General features: G+C 41.5%; 1 protein-coding gene across 1 annotated transcript in view; it reads left to right on the top strand.

Annotated features, from left to right (window-relative positions):
* LAMA3 (laminin, alpha 3) overlaps positions 1-24,050 on the top strand; it is a 383,386-nt gene that overhangs the window by 112,741 nt on the left and 246,595 nt on the right. The window contains 3 exon segments of the mRNA XM_006895048.1: positions 6,617-6,708; positions 11,970-12,085; positions 17,609-17,727. Of these exon segments, the coding sequence (XP_006895110.1) occupies positions 6,617-6,708; positions 11,970-12,085; positions 17,609-17,727 (327 nt within the window).

Here is a 24,050-nt window from a genome sequence, read left to right as displayed (position 1 = left end):
GCGTATTTGGAGACCACGCTGAATTCTAAAAAAAAGGGGGGGGGGAAATTACTGTCATCCTGTCAGAAATGACTCATAGCTGCGCTCCATCCAGTTTTCAGAGACTGTAAATAACATGGAAGAAGATTGACCATTTTTTTTTCTCCTGAAGAGCACCTGGTGAATTTGGACCACCAGAGAGGTGGCATCTTTGGATTTAAAAAAACAAACTCTGTATGGGCTACACATTAGTGTTCACCATGCCGCATTAGAGGATGGGTATTTATAAGCAAGAGCAGGGCTTTCTGGTAAAGCTGGTTCCTGTTTCTTCCAGGAACCATTGCCTCAGCTGTACTTTAGGATCTTTTGTTTTGATGGTCTTCTTTGAGGTTGTAGGATTTATGGTCATCTCAATGGATCTTTTTCATTTAAGTAAAACATTGTTGTTGTTGTTTGTATACCACTAAGTCATAACCAACCCATAGTTTGACCCGCCAGTGGGTTTTCAGAGGCAGTTATTTGCACAGGAGGAGACTGCCCATCCTTCTCCCAAGGAGTAGCTGGTGGATTCAAATTGTGTGCCTTCAGGATTGCAGTGCAGCTTCTTGTCACTAGGCCACCAGGGCTCCCTAGGCAAGACACAGTCTCCTTTATTAAGTGGTTATGTTTTATAAAGTAAACCTTGGTTATGAAATTGAGGAGGACCTAAAGCACTTGCTGCAGAGGGTCAATGACTATAGCCTTCAATATAGATTGAAGCTTAACATCAAGAAGACAGAGATTCTCACTGCTGGGCCAGTTGACAGCACCATGATGGATGGAGAAGAGATTGAGGTTGTTAACAGTTACAGCTTGCCCAGCTCCACAGTCAACACTCTTGGCACCAGCAGTCAGGAAATCAAAGGCAAATTGCCTTAGGAAAATCTGCTGTCAGGACCTTTCTAGAGTACTGAGAAGCAACAATGTCTATTTAGAGACTAAGGTGCACTTGATTCAGTCTATAGTCTTTACAATTACTTGCTATGCATCAGAAAGTGGATAATGACTAAGGATGATAAAAGAAGATTTGATGCCATTGAGTTGTGTTGCTGGAGAAGCATCTTGAATATACCATGGGCCACAAAGAAAACAAATAGGTCTGTCTTGGAGAGAATGAAACCAAGTTCCTCCTTGGAGACTAGGATGATGAAGCTCCCTCTCACATACTTTGGACGTGTGGCCAGGAGGGACCAATCCTTGGAGAAGGACATCATGCTCGGAAGGGTGGAGGGATGACGCGCAAGAAGATGACCCTGGACAAGATGGAGTGATACAGTAACTAGGGCACTGGAGAGTAGGTGTACTGGAGTCAGTGGGATTGGCTCATGGCAGGGCAGGCTTCAGAGCTATTGTACATAGATAGGGTGGCTATGAATCACAGACAACTTGATGGCACACAACAAGAACAACAACAACATACCTTCTATTATCTTGGTTCTTCAAAATCTTGTTAGTTGTCATTAAGGTGTCATTGACTCAAGTATGACTTATAATGACCCCATAAACTATGGAATCTGAACCCCTGTCCTAGCCTGTGCCATCTTAACACTTCCTGATAGATTAGAGTCCACCGCAGCAGTCACTGTGTCAATCCACCTAGTTGAGGGTCTTCTTCTCCTTCAATGACCCTCTAACTTTCAGAGCCTTTCCCCTGTTTTCTTAAAAATGTAGGCTATGTCTTTAAGCAGAGGAATATAGTACTAGGTAGCCCATCATGCTGCCCATGGAGGCATGTGAGTTGCTATGATGCTGGACAAGATCCATTGATACTTTCAGCCTGAGGTAGACTAGGAAGAAAACTCTGGCATTCTACTTCTAAATATGAGCCTTGGAAAACCAAGTGGATCATAGTACTCCAGCAGATGGTCAAGTGTGGGGCCAACACAGGATCAAGCAGCATTGCATTGCATCGTGTGTGAGGGGTTGCCATATGCTGGGACAAACTCAGCAGCAGTTAACAGTAACAATGACATTCCCGTCCTGCAAATCAAGTGTGTGGCTGGGGTAAAGGCCAGCCTTGTCCCTTTTTCTCCTCTTACTGCAACTCTTAAACCCCGAGGAGACATCTCTGTGGTGGTCAGCACAAAAACCTCTGAGGGGTAATTTGTCATGAGAAGCCCCATTAGTATGGAATCAGTTCAGAATGAATAAAAAGTGTTATTAAGACCTCCAGACAAAATAATGTTACCAGGAAGTGTTGACACATTAACAGTTTTTATTAGGAATCCACCACAGAATTTAATGTGTAATGAATACAATTCTTTTGGTTGAATACATTCAACAACAACAATACAAAAGGCTTCTTATCCTCTGAATCCAAAAACTTCCTCGCTGACAGATATTAATCTCACTGGCAATGCGACCCAATGACAGATTGCTCACAGCCCCACATTCTTGCAGATTCCGTGCTGTCTTCTGCCACATCTGAGAAGCAGCAGAGCTGGTGGAATGTGCCATCTGTGTGGCTGAAGAGAGCTGCTGACATACTGAAGATGTGCCCTGTGAGGGAGACGGCAGGCAGATCCTTGTATCTAGACAAGGGGCTGACTCTTGGCTGGGCTTTCAGTGAAACTTTCTCTCACATACTTCAGGCATGTTGTTAGGAGGACCAATCCTTGTAGAAGGACATCGTGCTTGGAAAGGTGAAGGGTTAGTGAAAGCGAAGAAAATCCTCAACAGTGACTACAGCAGCGGCCTCAAGTGTTTTGGAGGTGGTGAGGATGGCACCGGATAGGACAGGGTTCAAATCCATTGTTCATAGGTCGTTATGGGTCACAGTTGACTCCATGGCACTTAACAACAACAACAGCAACAGCTAGTCTTGGTGGAACTTGAATCTCTGACTTTGATCTTTTTCACAGAGCTAATAAGGCTGCTCTGGTGGTGTAGTGCTAAGAACCTGCACTGCAATCCTAAAGACACACGGTTCAAATCCACCAGATGCTCTTGGGGAGAAGGATGGGCAGTCATTTTCTGTGCACCTAATGGCCTCTGAAAACCCTGGAGAGTCAGCTTTGAGTTGGTTCTGACTCGAAAGTACTCAACAACAACAGCAGCAACAACAACAACCGCAAGTGAGGTTACCAGCACTGCTTGTTACCTGGCCAGTTTCTGGGCTCTATCTGACTTAATTTTGTAAATAGCTTCTTCCTTTCCCAGAGCCACCAAAACCAGTTGCTGTCGAGAAAAAGGCAAACTTACAGAGTAGAACTGTGCTGTGCAGGGCTTCGGTGGCTGGCACTTTTGGGGGGCATATTGCTAGGCCTTTTCCCCATGACATCTTTCAGTGAATTCATCCAATCAAACATGTCATTAATAGCTGAGTACTTACTACTTTGCCTCACCCAAACACTTATTTGTGCATTAAAAAAAAAAGTCATGAAAGCTGGACAATGACTAGGGATAAAAGAAGAATTGATGCCTTTGAGCTTTGGTGCTGGAGAAGAGTTGAATATACAATGGACTGCTAGGAGAACAAACAAGTTCATCCTAGGGAGGATGAGACCAGGCTGCTCCTTGAAGGCAAGGATTCGGAAGCTTTGTCTGACGTACTTCAGGATGTCACAAGGAGGAACCGGTCTTAGAGAGGGACATCATGCTTGTGAGGGTGGAGGGAAAACCCAAGAAAGGAAAACCCTCAATGAGATGGATTGACTTAGTGACTGGGATAATAGGGGCAGCTATGTCAGAGACAGTGAGGTTGGCACAGGACAGAGCAGGGTTCAGGTCTTTTGTACATAGGGTCATTATAAGTCACAAACAACTCGACAGCACATAACAACAACAATGGCTGAAACCAACTCATAGCTGGTTCTCCAGAGGGTTTTCAGAGAGGAGACTGCACGTCCTTCACTTGAGGAACAGTTGGTGGTTTCAAACTGCCTGACTTTGGGTTGGCAGTGTAATTCCTTACCCACTAAGCCGCAACAGCTCCCTTATTTGTGTTTGTTATTGTTGATGTTATGTGCTGTTGAGTTGGAACAGATTCAGAGCTGACCCCCCAGCAACTTTTCAGAGGCATTAAATCTCAGAGGAGGAGATTGCCCATCCTTCTCCCATGGAGCAGCTGGTGGATTTGACCCATGTACCTTTGAGATTGCAGTGCATAATCTTGCTACTATGCCACCATTTTTTGGTAAATATGCAGTCATGCATCATTGAATGTCCATGATTATGTTCTGTGAAATGGGACTTGAACTGATTTGAACACGTGCCGACACTGTAATGTATGTAGTCTGGCCCGGCTTGTTCTTTAAGCATCTTGCTTGTCAGCATGCTGAGAGGGATTCAGTTTTGTGCTTGGTCCTTAAACCATGTCATTGCCAATAAATCCACCTTTGATACAGGTCTGATTCACGTCTTTTATTTGCCTGGTAACTTTCCCACCCAAGCAGCTTTCAGTGGAGTGGGCACTTTAACGTAGGAAGCTCTGGTGGCCTAGTGGCAAGAAGCTACACTGCTACACTATTGGAGGCCAACAGCTGCTTCTTGGGGAAAGGATGGGCAATCTCCCATGTAATTTACTGCCTCTGAAAACTCCAGAGGGTGGTACATAACAACAGGCCCTTTAATAGTTTAGAGATAATTTGTTTTATTTTTTGCTTGAGGATTTCACACTGCAAGGAACAGCATTCACACATGCACCTGTTGTATTTAAGAACTTTTTGTTTCATATTCCCATTACTCCTTTCTTTCATGCTGTAGCCAAATGCACTACATGGTAATGTTTTGCAAAGCAAATGAAAGAGATAATGTGTCAACCATCAACAGGCTTGCGAAACATGAGACTGGATGCTGCTGCCTACATATACACTCATGTATGACAATATGGTAAATTTTTAAGCTAGAAAGTACAGATTACAACATGTTGTTGTTGTTATGTGCCATCGAGTCGTTTGCAATTCATAGCGACCCTATGTACAACAGCCCTAAACCCTGCTCTATCCTGTGCCAATTGCATTGCCTCTGACACACCCATCCCGATTACCCCAGTCACTGAATCAATCTACCTCATAGAGGGTCTTCCCCTCCTGCGCTGTCCCTCCACCCTACCAAGCATGATGTTCCTCTCCAAGGACCTCTATCTCCTTACAACATGTCCAAAGTATGTCAGACGAAGCCCCAGAATCCTTGCCTCCAAGGAGTAGCCTGGTTTAACTCTCTCCAGGACGAACCTGTTTGTTTTCTTGGCAGTCCATGGTACGTTCAATACTCTTCTCCAGCACCACAGCTCAAAGGCATCAATTCTCCTTCTATTCTCCCTAGGCATTGTCTAACTCTCTGATGCATAATGAGTGATTGCAAAGACCATGGCCTGTATCAGGCACACCTTAGTCTCCAGAGAGTCACCGTTGCTCTTGAGTACTTTAGAGAGGTCACTAACAGCAGACTTTCCCTTCGCAATATGTTTTTTTATTTCCTGGCTGCTGGTACCAAGAGTGTTGACCATGGAGCCAAGCAAACTGAAGCTGTGAACAATCTCAATCTCTTTGCCATCCATCCTTATGCTACCAATTAGTCCAGTGGTGAGAATCTTTGTCTTCCTGACATTGAGCCTCAGTCCATACTGACTGCTGCAGTCCTTTACCCTCTGCAGCAAGTGCATGAGGTCCTCCTCAGTTTCATACATACATAAGCCAGCAAAATAGTGAAAGATCAACTATGAGTCAGTTTCCCCTCAATGGCAATGAGAGAGGTAGATCAATACGTATGTGGTCTAAGTGTGTATATAGTACCATCCACTAGTGAGCTACTCTGCAGGGGAAAGACAGGCACTCTCTTCTCATAAAGATTCAGAGCCTCAAAAACCAGATAAATTCACCACCATGAATTCGACTCCACTTGAGAGAAGTGTTTTTTGTTTGATGAGACGTGAGATAAATGTTGCACAAGGAAAGCCACTGTGATCACTGAATCTCATTCTCTGATCAGGATTCTGAACTCTTTTTTAAACTTGGAAAAGTACACAATGCTTGGAAAGGTAGAGGGTTAGTGAAGGAGAGGAAGAAGCTCAGCGAGGTGGATTGATGCAATGACTGCAACAGTGGGCAGTAGACATGAAGGCGGCACAGCATTGGGGAGGGCTTCGTTCTGTTACAGGTTTGCTATGAGTTGGAACTGGCTCAGCAGTACCTAACAACAACAACAGCAATAAATTGTTATTTTATGAGACTGTGGATGTAGACGCTTTTGGATATTACTCAAATAGACATAATGTAATGCACGCCTGTATTTATTTTATAAATCATTGATTTAAAAACCCCACAAAACCAACAAAATGCATATACACATAGTAAAAACAACCTAGGAGGAAGTTAATCCCTTACATAAAGGGAATGGGATATGATTCTTTTTCAAATAAGATTTCCACCAAACACTAGGCTCTTGGTTTCCAAACTGTCCACATTTGGCTGCATGATTTGATTAAGGAGTGCATCTGTTTTGTAAGGTAAATTGCATGAGATTGTGACTGTCTTTTGTGTTGGAGAAGGCAAGGAGAGGTGATTGTTGAGAGTCAGGGAAAGAGAAGTAGATAGATACAGCCTTTGGATTCTGGTCTGTTCTGTAAAGCTGACATGCTCTGTTTTCTGTCACACAGTACTACTACAGCATAAAGGACATCAGCATTGGTGGGCGATGTGTTTGCAATGGCCATGCTGACGTATGTCAGGCAAGCAATCCTGAGAAACTGTAAGTACTTGTTTGGATGTTTTCATCTTGCTTTGATGGTGTCTAATGGTTATAGTGGACATATCCAAACCTTTGAACATTTCTAAGTTCCTGTCCTCAGCAGCACTTTTTCAAGGTCTGTAGATTGGAGGTGAGTGTGTAGCAGAACTTCCCAGTGGGGAGAACAGACAACCAAATGGACAGTTACAGTAAAGTCTGACAGGCATTCTGCTAAAGGATATGTTCCTGGCAGAGAAGGTGCCAGCTCAAACCCCCATAGAGATATCACAGCACATCTGAGGAACTTGTAAATTCCTTCTTCATTTTAAAGGTTTCTTTGCCCCAGCTTTTAACTGTTTCTAGTGTGTGGAACATTGTATTAGGGATTTATCTTCCTAATTTTTGGGGATAGAAATTTATATTTTTATTCATAGCTCTTCTTTTCTATTATCTTATGTTGTTGTTGCTACGTGCCATTGAGCCAACTATGACTCGTAGCGGCTCTGTGCACAATAGCTCTGAGCCCTGCTCTACCCTGAGCCAGTCTCCCTGACTCTGACACACTTACCTTCATTGCCCCAGTTACTGTGTTGATCCATCTCATCTAGGGTCTTCCTCTCCTGTGCTGCCCCTTGACCTTTCCAAGCATGATATCCTTCTCCAAAGACTGGCCCCTCTTGGCTTCATGCCCTAAGTATGTGAGACAGATTCTCAAAACCCTTGCCTCCAAGGAGCAGCTTGGTATAAAATGTAAAAATGTCTTAGAAAAGGTGCAGCCAGAGTGCTCCTTGGAGACAAGGATGACAAAGCTTTGTGTCTCATACTTTGGACATGTTGTTAGAAGAGGCTAGTCCTTGGAAAAGGATTTCTCATGCTTGGAAGGATGGAGGGTCAGTGAAAGAGAGGCAGACCCACATGGATTGCGGCAACGGAGTCAATGGTATCAGGGACGGTGAGGAGGGCACAGGCCAGAACAGGGTTCAGATCTGTCGTTCACAGGCTCACTATGGTTATACTCAACTCGGCAGCACCCAACAACAGCATAACATACATTTATTGTGTCCCCATTCAACCCTCCAATTAGGCTTCTTAAGTATAGATTGCCAGTAAGATATCTTATTTGTTTTTCCACTGGTGAAATGATCATTAATTTAGGATTGGGCTGATTACAGTGATCGATTAGAGCCCTAGTGGTCTATTCCACAGGGAGATGCTTTGTTAACTCACAGACCAAGTTTTCCGGTAGTTCGAATCCACCAGCCTCGGAGGGAGAAAGATGTGCAGTCCCTGCTTCGTGTGACTTGCAGACTCAGAAAGGCTCAGAGGCTCACCTTCTGACCTGACAACAATGAAGAAATGAAAACCTTGGTTACTGGATACTAGGGTACTTCTAAAGCTTCAGTTTAAATACAATATGAACATTATGGAGGAAGTGGTGTTTCAGTTGAAAACCTCTTTTTAATGGAGTTACCGAGTAATCATTAACTTAGCATTGACATAATTTTTCTTCTCTCACTTGGTGAGTGACTTTAACCTTGATAAACCATCCTCTCAGTTTGCTTCACAGGAAGAAATGGAGAATTCTCTTAATTTCTTCACACTGAAGAATAATTCTGGGGGGAATTTTCCCTACAATATTTCTCTATATTTTTGTATCTTAAAGTATTTTCTAGTTTTCAAAGTGCTCTACCACTGAGCAGTACAAATGTTGTGGCCTCATTTTACCCAGGAGGCAACTCAGGATGGGAATCAACAGGTTAGAGGCGGAGATAATGAGTCGGAGTTTTAGGCCTGAATAACAGATGCAAGAACATGTTTTCTACATCCACGTTCAGCCTGGGCCAAGAGATTTAAGAAAAGCAATTATTTGGGACTACCAGTGCAATTCATACAGGTTTCAGCCACTCCTTCCCCCTTTATAAACTCACTTTTAATCTTCTTATGAACTCCAGGAGCTCTGGTTGCTTAGTGGTAAGGAACTGCACTGTTGAAGCAAAGGTACATGGTTCAAATCCACCAGCTGCTCTGCCAGAGAAAGATGAGCAGTCGTCTCCTATCCGATTTACAGCCTCTGAAAAGCCCTGGGAAGGGCAGCGATAAGTTGATTTCTACTCAAAGGCTGTGAATGAAGGTGATGGTATAACAGTAGGCTGAGCCCCGGGGCGAGTGCTGATGGCTTAGTCTGTGATGAGCTACACTGCTAGTCCAGAGACTGGGCCTCCCGGTGGTTTGAATCCCCAGTGACTCCCAAGGGGAATGATGAGCAATCTCCTCCTGTGTGTTTTGTACCCTTACCAACCCAGAGGAAGGCAGCTCTGCAGCAGGGAGCTCCCTGAAATCCCAAAGGCACGCAGTTCGAATCCACCAGCCACTCCCTCCTCATGTGCAATTTACTGCCTCTGATAACCTGCCTGAAAATCAGCTCTGAGTTGGTTCTAATTTTATTTTTACTCTTTTTTAAAAATTATTGTGATTTTTTTTGCAAGAAGGGTAAAAATGAAAAATTATTGTGATTTTTAACATGAGTTTACAGAAAACTTGGATTTTCATTTATTCCGTGTTGCATGTTTTCATGCCTAGCCCCTGAGTTCACTTAAAAAAAATAATTCTTTCATTGTTGCATAATTTCCTGCCTCCCTCAACCCCAGTCCACTTTGCTATGTACCTTTTATTCTGGACTGCTGTCATACAAATAATGCCTAATCATATATTCCTTTTAAAGAGTTCTTTCTTTCATCTGTTTCAACAAGTGTTCATTACTTAATCCTTTTTTCTTAGTTCCCCCCCCACCTCCATGTCAGTCTTGTTTTATAGTAGTGGTGTTATGCAGTATTTGTCTTTTTCTGACTGACATATTTCACTCAGCATAATGTCCTCCAGGGTCACCCAGTTATGTAACTTTATATGAGCTCCTTGTTTTTCAGTGCTGCATAGTATTCCACTGTGTGACTACACCACAGTTTTTCTAGCAATTCATTTGTTGGTGGGCGCTTGGATTGCTTCCATCTCTTTGCTATTGTGAACAACATAGCAATAAACATAGGTGTGAATATATCTTTTTGAGTGGCAGTTCTGTTGTCATGGAGCTGCTGGGTCAAATGACATTTCAATTTCCAACTTTTTGAGAAAGCGCCACACCACCTTCCATAGTGGTTGCACTATTTTACACTGCCAGCAGCAGTCAATGAGGGTTTCAGTCTCTCTACATCCTAGCCAGCATTTGTTGTTTGCTGCTCTGCTGAACTTTGCTATTGTTACTGGCGTTTTGTTAGTGGTTTTGAGTTGGTTCTTACTTAACTACACACAACAACAACAATCCACAGGAGAGTGACCTACGAGTCAACTCCTGCACAAGGGCAATGAGTTAGTTTAGTTATTATTAGAGTAGTTAAGTCCCAGGGCAGTATGAGGACTATCCTCTCCTGCTAATCATTATTGTGGTTGGGTTTGAACTTTCCCAAAGCTCCTCTGAAGACAAGATTGAGTTTGCTTCTGAGAGCTCACAGCCTGGAGAGGCCCAGAGAGCCCGGTTCTGCAATGGCACACGTGGGGCTGCTGTAAGATGCAATTGATTTGATGACAACAACATGAATAATTGGACTGCATGTTCTTACAGTGATCCTCCCCAAATACTCTTTTAATTCGTCTTGTGCCAAATATTTCAGGATGAGAAGCTGCGATGATGTTTCTGCCGAGCACACACGTGGACTCCAGCCACTGTGTGCTCCAGATAGATCTCCAGGTGCCCTCATGGGCCAATGAGCCGGGAAAGGAGGGCATGTCTTCCTGGAGGGTAACAGAATAAATGCCGATCCCCCTCCACTCAGCAAAGAGTGGGGTTTTCTTGGAAAATGGTTTTGAAGCCTCTTTCAGGCACAGATGAATAGGAAATCAAAGCCTGGTGTGTTGGTCCAACACTGTCACTGTACTATTTCATTTGACTTGGCAAAATCTTATGGCAGATTCATAACCTTCTGAACTCAGACATCTAGAGTTTTGTACGCTTGGCAGATGATGTGGCTGGCACAGTCCCTGGGAACAGGATTCTCTGCAGTCTAATTTTGGGTCACAGTCAGTGGGTTCTGTGAATATCTGTGCTGACCCCTTGAACAGACCTGGCTCACAAGCCTCCTCCCGCCAAGCTGAAAGGATTCATCTTTTCACTGTTATAAACACAGCACCACGTTTGTCAGGTCAGGATTTTTTCATAAGTACCATTTAGCGGTTTAGTGAATCATGTTGTGAAACAGTCACTAATACCCGTTGCCAAATGTCCCATCATAATAAACATAAATTCAGTGCTTCTAGATAATGACTTCTCCTTACCCACTCCCTTCCTGCCTCGGTTAAAACCAAAGTTCACCGCCTTAGTTGCTTTGTGCTCAGACTAAAACTGCCTCACAGGGTTTCCTTGATTGTAAATCTTTACAGAATCAGATCCCACATCCTTCTCCTGCTGAGCAGTTGGTAGGATTGAACCACCCACCTTTTGGTGAGAGGGGAGAGAGAGACAGACTTGATTCAACATAATATTTTCAAGGTGAAGGGCTTCTCCCCACGGCTTAGTGGGCTCAGCACTGGCCTTATCAGTTGTCCATTTATTAATACAGTGCAGGAGCGAAGGAGGGTGTGAAGCTTACCAGCCAGCTCTCCATTCTCCACTGAGTGATCTTGACAAGTGTTTCAGTGTCGCTGAATCTTAGTTTTCAATTAAACAAACAAACAAAAAAATCCCCACAACAAACCTTAAACTCATTTCTGTTGAGTTTGAACGAACTCATCGCTGACCCTCTGTTTGGTTTCTGAGGCTGTAAATTGCATAGGAGAAGAGTGTCCACTGTTCTCCTGTGGAGCTGCTGGTGGGTTCAGACTGCTGGGAGGCCCAGCTTTGGGGCTCACAGTGCAACTTTCTGTAGATTATTAGTTTGCTGGATCTGGGGGACTTGAAAGAAATAATCTTGTTGATGTTGTTGTGTACCATCCAGTTGGAGCTGACCCTCCAGCGGGTTTTCAGAGGCAGTTAATGGCACGGAAGGAGATTGCCTATTCTTGTCCCACAGAGCAGCTGGTGAATTCGAACCGGGTGTCTTCAGGATTGCAGCGCAGCTTCTTGTCAGTAGGCCTCTAGCATGCAAAACATTTTGTTTTCATATTTGCTTGATAAAAGGAGGCACTGGCCAAGATGACCATGACAATTCCATTCATGCTCCAGTTTTCACACAGGAACAGCTGATATTAATCTACACCTTTTCAACCAAGCTGTGTTTCACCCGCTCGGCCAGGTTTCGGTGTGACTGTCAACACCACACGTGTGGGGAGACGTGTGACCGCTGCTGTGAGGGCTACAACCAGAGGCAGTGGTGGCCGGCCACTTCTGAGCAGACCAATGAGTGTGAAGGTGAGTGTCGGGCAGGGATCTGAGGCTCCTCACATGCTCTGTGTCCATTTCTACCAGTGGGTTAATCTTGTGCTTCCCGTGCCCATAGCGTTTGGGATCAGAACCCTCCTAGGGGGTCCGGTCTGCCTCTTAAGGAAGAAAGGCATAAACTGAAGGTAAATCCAGATATTAAATATGAAAACAAAATGAACAACAGCAATAAGCATTAACATATTTTTTATTTAAATGTTTTTATTATTAATTTCAGTGAAAATTTACAGAGACTTTGGATTTCCATTCATTCATTGTTGCACTTTTCTCCCTGCCCACCCTTGCCCCCCATACACTCTTCTCTTTGAAAAGTAGAAGAAAATTCTTTCATTGTTTTACAATCCCTCCTCCCAGGCCCACTCTACTATGCAGCCTTTGTTCTGGACTCCTGTCATGACCATAATACCTAATGATATGATATATACCTTTTAAACAGTTTTCTCCCTCATCTGTTTCAATGCAGTATACATTATTTATCCCATCTTTCCCAGTCTCCCCCCAACCCCAAGGTCAGTCCTGTTTTACAACAGTGGCACCATGCAGTATTTGTCCTTTTTGACTGAGATATTTCACTCAGCATAATGTCCTCCAGGGTCACCCATTTTGAATAATATTGTATGAGTTCCTTGTTTTTCAATGCAGCATAGTATTCCATTGCGTGAATATACCACATCTTCTCTATCCATTCGTTTGTTGATGGGCACTTAAGTTGTTTCCAAGTCCTTGCTATTGTGAACAAAGCCACGATAAACATGGGTGTGCATATGTCTGCTTGGATGTCAGTTATGGTCTCTTTGGGGTATATTCCCAGTAGTGGAATTGCTGGGTCAAATGAGATCGCCATTTGTAACTTTTTGAGAAAGCGCCACACAGTGGTTGCACCAAGCATTAACAATTTTAAAAGCATTCACTAAATGCCCGTCTGCGTTAGAGGCAAAGATGGTGAAGCTTTGTCTCACATGCTTTGGGCATGTTGTCAGGATGGACCAGCCCTTGGAAAAAGACATCATGGTGGGGATGGTGAAGCAGAGGATCCTCCTTGCGATGGGTTGACACGGTGACCGCAGCAATGTGCTTGAGCTTGGAGATCGTGAGAATGGCACAGGACAGGGCAAGATTCTGATATGCTGTTGACAGACACCCTAAGTTGTCGTGGGCCTAGTAGCACCTAACAACAGCAACAACAATGACATAGGCAAAGCTTGAGAAGGGTGGTCCAATGATCAAAGCCTCACCTGCCACGTGGGGATCTCAGGTCCGATTCCGAGCCAGTGTTCCTCAGGTGCAGCCACCACCCATCTGCCTTTGCTTTCCTGCTGCAATGATGCCAAACTAATTTCAAACTAGACGAACTAGGATGAAAAGCCTGATAACTGAATTCCTAAATTCAGTCCACAAAAACCTCAGGGCTCACAAGAGTGTGCTCCTCCGGGGCTCATAGGCGTGCCTCACGACTGTGTGTCATTTCTTTCCATTGTGCCTGAGGTTGCCAAGAGCTGGTGACCACTGGGTGCCAGCTAACGCCAACAATATATGCAGAAGCTGAGCTGAGCACTTTTTTAATACCCTGGCTTCTGTTTTTAAAAGCCTTAAACCTTATGCAGCTGCTCTAAAGCCATAACATCTTTTCATTTCTTAGGCAGTGCTCCTGGATAGGAGTCTTAGCTATTTTGAAGATGGAGGTTCAAAGAAGGTGGCGAGATTGCTGTTTGAGAATTGCAAGCATTGAGGGAAGGAGGGGAAAGCAGATAGAAGGATTGAGCAGTGGAGGATGGAAGGGGCAAGAGAAAGAAGTAAAAAAGCATGAGACTGTTTTGGTTTATGGGTGAAATATAAAATAGAAAAAAAATTATAAATTTTGTTTATTAACAAGCTTTAACTGAGACACCCAGTTGAAGATTCTGAAGATTATCTTTTACATCCATTCTGCTGAAAAGCCTCAGATTTCTAACAATTGCTGAAACTTTCTTTTTTGATGACTTTTTCATTTTGGCTAGAGAGGCTGTAAATGTTTCTGATTACATGTAGCATGGGAAGGTGGAGTTTCTTTTTTAAAATGGCTAGATGACATTTGGAGCTAGTTTTCTTGAATAAGTGGGTTAAAATATGTGCTTTATACTTCTCGGTCAAATATATTTTTGTGACACTGGTGGCTTTGTGGTAAGCAATTGTGCTGCCAATGCAAAGGTGTGCAGTTTGAATCCACCAGCTGCTCTGTGGGAGAAAGATGGACAATCTCCTTCTTTTCTCTTTGTTTTTGTTGTTGTTGATTGCCTTCAAGTCGAGCACAACTAGGGCGACCCTATGAACAAAAGGCCTGAAACCCCTCTACAAGTATTGACATGTCTTTAATAGAGTTTCTAGAGTCAAGTTGTTTAGGAAGTGGATGTCACTCCTGCTTCCAAACCTGTCATAGAATGTTATTGGTTGATTTGCCTGCGATGCATAGTGACCCTGTGTACAGCAGCTCTGAACCCTTTCCTGTCCTGAGCCAGTCTCACTAATTCTGACTCACCAACCCTCATTGCCCCAGTTACTGTATCAATAATCTTTACTGCCTCTGAAAATCCATTAGATGGCCATCTTTGGGTTGGTTCCAACTTGATGGTACACAACAGCAACAACAATAAAGTATTCCTGGCTGGCACAGATGGCTGGCTCTTTTGGTTGCTACTGAAATTTAGATGTTAGAGTATATTTGAGATGCCTTGAGAGAAGGGCTTTAGCAATTTTTTTTTAATTTTAGGATTTTTATTTTATGTTGGTTTGCTTACAAAGTTCATATGATTGTGTTTTACACGAGTCTTCATTCACATTGTGTACGCAGTTTACTTTTTAAAAAAATTAATCCAGCCATTGAAACCCCTATGGAATGCTGATTCATTTGGGGTCATTATAAATTAGAATATCTAGATGGCAACTGATATTAATAATAAAACTGATGATATTTTCTGACTAGAAAACTTACTCAAAGGCATTTAATGAGGAGTTCCAGGAATGTTCTGAGAGTTGCTAGTGATGTTGGCACATGCTGATAGCTGCCCAGACAGATGGCCAGATGTGCTACTTGGATGAACTTTATAGTTGGAGCTAACAGGTTCTTTTCTGGTAACATCCCTACTCCTCACTCCTAGATGACAGGAACCAGAAAGCGGGAAAGGTAATAATCAGGGATCATTTCTTCCACTCCTTTGTAGCATATTTTGCATAACTGATTTGGTGAACTCCACCTAGCATTTGCTATTTGATTAGTTTTTCAGACTAAGGGGATGGCTTTGTAAACGATATGCTTCAATCAAACACATACAAAAAAAAAACCTGAAATTTTTTTCAGAGTTTTTAACTTTTAAAAACTTGTCAAAAATGTTGAAAAATGATAAAAACCATTTACGGGAATCAGACTAATTTGAATCCATTTGTTAGATGCTTTCTGAATTTCATTTGAATGATGCAGTTCAGCATTTTGAATTTTTTTTTAGGTCTTTTTTTAAAAATTCTGGTTTATTTACAAAATTGTTGGGGTTGTTAAAAAATAATTTTAATGAACATTTATAGAGATTTTGGATTTCCATTCATTCATTGCTGCACTTCTCTCCCCGCCCAGCCCCCCAGCCCCCAGTTGGCTCCTCTCTTCCAAAAGCAAAAGAAACACTCCCTCCCTGGTACACAATCCCCCCGCACCCCTCCCACCGCCCCAAGTACATTCCACTATGCAACCTTAATTGTGGACTCTTGTGCATTTTGAATTTTTTGTCATGGCACCAAGAAAGATGAAAATAAGCAAGTGCATAGCCTGTGGAAACAGGGGACTAGTCTAATTTCTAATTAGTATTCCTTCCCAATAAATTCACACATGGTAAAGCTGATGAGAAATTATGAATTACCAGTAAGACTTAGTACATTTGATTTAGGTAGAATACAATGATTATATAGTTTTCTTTGTTATTGCTGTTATGCGCTGTCAAAGTGGAACTGACGCATAGCTGACCCTCCAGCAGGTTCAGAGGCAGTGAATTGCCCTGGAGGAGACTGCCCATCTTCCTCTCGTGGAGCAGCTGGTAGTTTTGAACTGCATGCTTTTGGGGTGATGGTGCCCCTCCTTACGACTCACTACAGGAACCACCCCAAAGGCAGGCGGCTCCGACATGATGGTACAAGCCAACAACAACAATTCAAGATGTGTTATATATTCCAAATCAAAACCAAAATCACAGCCATCGAGTTAGTTTTTCCTCATAGAGACGTTTCATCAGGTTGTAAAATTGTAAAAAAAATTTTCTCTCACAAAGCAGCTGATGGATTTGAATGACTGACCTTTTAGCCCTTTAACACATCACACATTACACACACTCACACCCCCATCACATAACACACTATATATACACCACAAGATACTTGTTTATTATGTATTACTTATAGATACTTTGGAAATGAATATAAAATAATAATTTTAGTACCCAAAGGAATTCATTATTAATATTAATTTTATTAGATCTTTTTAGTATTTTAGTTATACAAAACTATTATTTATACAACTGAAATCTGACTTTTCAGATATTTTCCATGTAATTAAAAAACTTTGACACATTTTTAAAACATTTTTTTTCTTTAGATCAAAGTTATTGCTATTTTAAATAATACTGAGAGAAAAGCTGAGAATATTGGCTGAGTATTTAGGGTCTTGAGTTAAACAAAGGAATTCTGTCTCTCTTAAAAGCTTTGCAACTACATAGGCACATACCTTAAACTGTCTACACCTACGCTTCCCAATCTGTTCTATGAGGACAGTAGTATCTACCTTAGAGAGTTATTGTGCAGATTAAATGAGATAATGTCAACCACTTACAGCTCAGTCACCTTTGCCGGTAGTGGTAATACAGTAGTGTTGTTGCTGTGTACCCTCAAGTCAGAACCAACTCAGAGCCAACCCTCCAGTGAGTTTTCAGAGGAAGATCAATTGCATGGGAGGAGAGGAGCAGCTGGTGAATTCTAACCATTTGCCTTTGGATTGACAGCTCAGCTCCTTACCACAAGGTGACCAAAGCTCTTTTTGGTTTCTCAGAATAATTTATTATAATTGCTTATATTAGGGAGCACTGGTGGCCTAGTGGCAAGAAGTGGCACTACAGTCCCTGAAGGCAGGCACTCAGTTCAAATCCACCAGCTAGCTGCTCCTTGGGAGAAGGATGGACAATCTCCTCTTCTGTGATTAACTGCCTCTGAAAACCTGCCAAAGAGTCAGCTGTGGGTTTGTTCCAACTTGACGGTATGCAACATCAACAATTATTTCTTTTTTTTAAAGAGAAAGCTCTTATATAAAAGGAGATATCAATTGCATATATACTAGGTAGGTCTTAGTGCAAAGTTTAAAGGTTCCTAATGTTTCAGACTAGACTTTACTCTGGCACAATGAGCAGCAATTACCCCAGGAAAATTACTAAGCATCTTGTCCTAATGATGGAATAGTGAGTTAATACTTCTTTTATTCCCCAGCATGCAACTGCCATGGCCACGCCACTGACTGCTACTATGATGCAAATGTTGAAAAGCAGCAGGCAAGCTTGAATACTCAAGGCATCTATGCAGGCGGAGGGGTCTGCATTAATTGTCAGGTGAGACACTATTTAAAATCAAAGTGGGTATACCATGGGGAAGCACTCTGCAACCCAGCCTTTCAAAGAGACATATGCTGATAACGGGGTTTCTAGAGGCCATTTCTCTGCTTTTGTCCACAAAAGACTCTGCTGGTAGGATGCAACTTATTGATTTGTAAGGAAACTGGTAGCACAGTTATTATTGAATGCTTTATGGCTAACTGAAGAGTTGGTAGTTTGAATCCACCAGCCAGCCACACCTTGAGAGAAAGAGACAGTCTGCTTCTGTGAAGATTTATAGCCTTGAAAACCCTGTGGGGCAGTTCTACTCCGCCCACTAGTAGTTGTAGAACAGAAGTTTTGCTATGACTTTCCTATTAGCTGGCATTGTGTTTGGTTTTTGTTTTAGAGAAAATGAATCGAGACATGTTTATTCAAATCCCTTTGATTAGATTCTTCACTTAGGTCTTTGCTTAACTGGAGATTGTCCATCTTGTGGAAGATGGACTCTCGGGCTCTCCGGTAAGGAGGACATATAGCTGTCAGCTTCAGTGCTGACTCTAAATTCTGTTCTCAGAAGGATTCCAGGTCTAGGCATAAAGCCATGCACCTTGCTCAGCTGATGATGGCTGCCTCTGATGAAGCACTGACATTTCATCCCTGTGCCGGACATGCAGGTTCACTGGCGGGTAGCCGTGATTGAGTGTGCCAGAGGAGGGCACAAGTGTGTCAGTATTGAGATTATCACTAAAAATTCAGTAAAATGTTCATGACCTGGTCTGTGATGTCACTTTTCTTGTGGGTTTTTAGAGTGGTGTTTGTTACTGTCACCGTCAAAGGGGCTTTCTTTATATGAGATGCCGAGTCACAACAAAACAAGGCCACACACCCACCAGGACACCCACCAGTCTTCTCAACTTTCCAACTCCATGCTCTTATATCATCTGTTATCACAACTAATTAGACTACTAATAAAACATAAGTCTTAAGCTTGTTGCTAATCAAAAGGATGCATTTTGTTGTTGTTACATGCCGTAGAACAGCTCTGAAGCCTGCTCTATCCTGAGCCAACCGTATTGTTTCTGACACACTTACCCCCACCCCCCAGTCACTGAGTCAATCCTTCTCTTTGAGGGTCTTTATCTCTTCAGCTGTCCCTCCACCCTCCCAAGCATGACCACCACTAGACCACCAGTACTCAATCTACTAAATGAGTTGTAGCTCAGATTCTCCCGCCTCTCCTCAGGAGAAAGGGGAGGTAGTTTAGGATATTGCATGAGGTAATTCTCTATCTTGTGGGATGGTTTTGACTTGGAATCCATGTGAGAACTGTGGGTTGTGTTTGATTTTAGAGGAAGTACATACCCATTGAGCACTCCCTCCTTGGAGTTCCCTCCCTGCAGCCCATAGCGACTAGTAGTCCATTTTCCATCTCTAGGAATTTATATTTATATATATCATATAAATGGATCCACAGAATATATAAACACATATACATATTTTTCCAGTTTTCATCCACGTTGTAGCATTTGTATATACTTCACGACTTTTTATGAGTAAACAATACTTCATTGTGTGCATTTAGCATCTGTTGATGGCTATCTGGCTTGTTTCCACCTTTTAACAGTTTGTATACAGTATTTGTTTGAATACCTGTTTTATGTTCTTTTGGCTGTGCACCTGGAAGTAGAATTTTGGGTAATTGTTTATAACTGCTTGAAAAACCATCAAACTATTTTCCAGCAAATATTTTAAGTTGAATAATAATGAAAGCACAACATATCAAAATGTGTGGAATTGAACAGCTTTAAATGCTTATGTTTAAAAAAAGGAAAATCTAAAATCATTTGCCTAAGTTTCTAGCTTAAGAAGCTAGAAAAAGAAGAGCAAAATAGACCCAGAGAAGTAGAAGAAATAAACAAATAAGGATAAACTCAGCATTCATGTTAAAAAGGAAAAATACAGAAACAATTGGAAAAAAAGAACAAAGTTGATTTTTTGAAAATAATAAATTTCCAGGTCAAGAAAAGAAGAATGATACCACAAACTTTTATATAAAATTTCACACTTAGTATAAACTTACATTTTATATTACATTAATTATAAAGTTATATTTGAAGAAATGGACAAATTTATTAAAACTTCTAATTTACTAAAGTGATACTAGAACAAACAAAACATTTGAATGCCTTTATAGCTAGACATAAATGGAATCTATTATCAAAATCTCCCCACAAAAATAAAACATGTGTTGTTGTTGTGTACTGTTGAGTCAGAACCAATCCATAGCCAACCTCCTGGGAGTTTTCAGAGGGTTAATCTCATAAGAGGAGATTGCCTGTCCTTCTCCTGTGGAGCAGCTGGTGGATTTGAACCATATGCTTTTGGGATTGCAGCACAGTTTCTTACCACACGGCACCAGACCGGAAGACTTTCAGTGGTAAATTCTACTAACAAATGAGGAAAACAATCACACCTGTCTTACCCAAATTCTTGCATCAAACAGAGGGGTGGAGGAATTTCCCCAATTGGTTTGTTGAGACCCAAATAACCTTAATTACCTGACAGACATTATCGAATAGAAAATTGCTGAGCTGTTGTCCCTCTTGAACATCAATTCACAGACAGAGAAAATAATTGTTTAATAAAGCAAATATTATAAAATGTTAATAATAAACATTGGGTGGTGGATAGATAGATGCTCACTGTAAAAGTTAAAAATATTATGCTAAAACTTAGGAGAGAAGCTTGTTCTCTGTTAAGACTGAAGATTAACCATGTCCTCTGAGGTGATGCTTGAAGGGGGTTTCTCCATAAACTAAAATGAACTTGCTAGCCTCCTTCCTAAAGATGTGACTTCTGATCTAAATATTAAGCTAGTCTGTCCATTTTCTGTACAGAAGTAACTCGTGGTTGCTGTGATGCTAAATACTGTGACACTGATGTATTAAATGTGATAATGGTTATCCATGGTGGACAGTGTTTGGTGGAGCTCCCCAATTAAAACAAGCTTGAAAGCAGGAGTGGCATCCACTTCCGGAATAGCTTGCCTCCGGAAACTCTATGAACTTAGAGAAACGATGAAAGTTATACAAGTGTTCAAGTCTTTCGTTCATAGGGTCACTATGAGTTATTTACGACTCGACGGCACTTAACAACAACAACTGCTCCCCTAGTGCACTGGTCTCACTGTTCACTGTCTCTCTCTCAACACATGGATTCAAACTTCCTGACTTTGGGTTGGCAGTGCAACTCTCTACACTAGACCATCAGAACTCCCTGGTACAAGCTTATTTCAATAATTTATAGATCACACATAACAAAAAAGAAGGAATTGAAGAGCAGACTAAGTACGTATGGCTACATTCTTACCAGTTACAAATCCCAGAAAAAATGATAGCACAGGTATTTAAAGAGAAGAGTGCTCTTTGCCTTCAGAATCCGAAATAGCATGAAAAATAAGAAAGATTGGTTTCAACAGATGAGGAATTGTAAGAGTCCTTATAAAGAAAGAAAGCAGAAATCCATGCAGGCAGGGGAACACAGCTACGTTGGAGATAATCTAAGAGGCAGCAGAGAGAAGAAATTAGTTGGGGAGCTGTATTTAAACCTGTAAAATGTCACTGAACTTGTGAAAGAGCTATGTGGAGAGGAATAATGTGTGTCTGGACTCAATATTATAAATTTATTATGTCACTGAAATAAATCTGTAAATTTAGTGCATTCAAAATTTAAATTCCAGCACACCTTTTTTTTTAGAAGTTTGACAAATTGATTTTAAAGTTCTTAGAGACACAAAGAATATGTAGAAAAGATGAACAATTTATGCAAAAGATTTGTCTTTCTCATTTTCCGGAATTTTTTTTAAAAGTCTTTTTATATATGTAAGGTTTTTCTTTACTTCTTTTTTGACCGTGATGTTTCCAATCACTTTGACAAAAAGAGCTCCATTATCACAGCAACTGTATTGGAGACACAGCTGTTCATTTATGAATATTGTGTCACACCTGTAGGTTGATAAAAGAATTCATGCTATGGATTAGTTTGTTTCAAGAAAAAGTACTTTCCTAGCCATGACGGGAGGTTTTGGTCAGAGATGTAGTAGTAAAACCAAGTTGTGTTATCATGATTCTTTGTCAACAAATGGCGCTTCCATAGTGAATAAACTAGAAAACTTTAGAAGATTGTCATTGAAAACTAAAGAACTTGATTTTGATTTCATATAAAGCTTCAGGACAAAGTTCTATCTAAAAAACAAAGTCACAGACAACTTTTGATGGTAATATTTACATTATTATCCATGAAAAAAATTTGTGTCTTGAACAATTCTACCACTTCTTTTACCGCTATCTCCCTCCTTAACCTCCTCAAAAAGTGAATCATCCCTAATTAGTGGCATTTTTTTCCTCCTAAAGATAGTAGGATGTGATAGTTTGAATTTCAAGAGCTTTTGAAAATAGCTGAAGCAGGTGGGATGGAGTGAGCAGACAATTCTAAGTTGTTATTTTCCTGTTAGTTCCTGTGGAGATCCAGTGGAAGACAGGGAGTCCTGATACCATAGAAATGTCAAACATGCAACCATATTGCAGATGTTTCAAGTGGAAGAGTTCGAGTGAAAGAGGAGGAAAAAGGATGCCCTTCATCAACATTGAACCAAGACTGAGAAAAACTGGATAAATTATGTATACTGCATTGAAACAAATGAGGGAGAGAACAGCTTAAAAGCGATATATGATAGGGTATTATGGTTATCACAAGAGTCCAGAATTAAGGTTGCATAGTGGAGTGTACTCTGGGCGGGGATGGGGTGGTGGTGGGGTGGGGGATTGTATACCAATGAAGGAATTTTACTTTTCAAAGAGAGGAGCGAACTGAGGGGGAGAGGTGGACAGGGAGAAAAGTGCAACAATGAATGAATGCAAATCCAAAATCTCTGTAAATGTTCATTAAAATTAATAAAATAAAATAAAAAAAATAGAGAAGCAAAAGAAAAAAAAAGAACCAAGGCGCTCTCAAAGTTCCTAAGGGCAGGAAGGAAGGAACATGTTTACACACACGTGGGAACGATGAGCGTTGAATGATGTCTTGAGCGTCTCCTCTTCAGACCATCCAGTATATTGCGTTCCTAAATGAGGCCATTCTTGCTCTTTCATAGGACTTGGCATTGGGTACATCTAGTCAAGTAGTTAAAATTCTTGTCCTAAATCCTTCCAACTACAAGGTTGTCGGTGATGTTGTCACACGAATCTGAACCCTGCTCTATCCTGTGCCATCTTCACCATCTCTGCTGTACGTGATCCTACTGTTACAGTCATTGTGTCAGTCTCTCTCATTGAGAGTCTTCCCCTCCTTTGCTGACCCTCCACTTTTCCAAGCATGAAATCCTTTTTTATGCCCAAACAATATGCCCAAAGTATGTGAGATGAAGTTTCTCTATCCTGGCTTCTAAGAAGCACTCACTCTAGTTGTACCTTTTTCAAGACATTTGCTTTTTCAGCAGTCCATGGACATTTAATATTCTTCTACAACACCACAGCTCAAAGACATCTGTTCATCTTCTGTCATCCTTATTCTTTGTCAGAGTTTCAGGTGTATAGCAAATGATTGAGTAGGGCAGTTAAAAATTACATTTCTTTTTCCACTGCCTATGTGAAATTCTTTCCATCTTTTAAAGGCCAACTAAAGGTTTGTGTCCTCAATGCTTGGGGTACACAGGAGTGGAAGCCAGTAACAGCTTTGTAGGCGTAGCCAAAAAAATTGAAATCAGGAAGATGGAGGAGGAGGGAAAAAAAAGAGAAAACCCAAGTAAGTGAACAAGGGAGGGATGAGGAATTGCCTGAAAGTTGAAGAGCAACTTGGAAAAAATTTTTTGGAAGGATACTGACTTAAGTATTAGCAGAACCTGGGATTTCTAGGTAATCAGTTCTTAGTCTTTCTACGAGGTGACAGTGCAAAAGAAAAGCTGAATGTATTGTGGATTTAGATAGAGATTTCATCAGCACCGCCCCACATACAGATTTCATTATTATCCATGCCACTGTTGGACAGTTGATTTTTTTTTTTATCTTATGTAAATTATCATGCAGACAGCTATCCAGCTTCCGCCCCTTTGGGCAAGATTGCTTTGACCAGGCTCTCCAATATGGAAATAATGATGCCACCAGTGTTGTTGGTCCTTGATAAGGGTACATCACATCAGTGGTATCCATGGATATTTTGATGCATAGCATCTCATTGTATGGTGCAGGTCCTACAGAATCGCCAGGTGTGATGCTGATCATTCAGGATCAGTTTATCCTTCCCTGCTCTGAGTATTTGCTGCTCTTTTGACCATTCTCCAT

Source organism: Elephantulus edwardii, unplaced genomic scaffold (assembly GCF_000299155.1).
Source record: "Elephantulus edwardii isolate Elephantulus edwardi_28Jun2011 unplaced genomic scaffold, EleEdw1.0 scaffold00155, whole genome shotgun sequence".
NCBI classification, from domain to species: Eukaryota; Metazoa; Chordata; class Mammalia; order Macroscelidea; family Macroscelididae; genus Elephantulus; species Elephantulus edwardii.
This window is presented reverse-complemented; position numbering and strand designations above follow the sequence as displayed.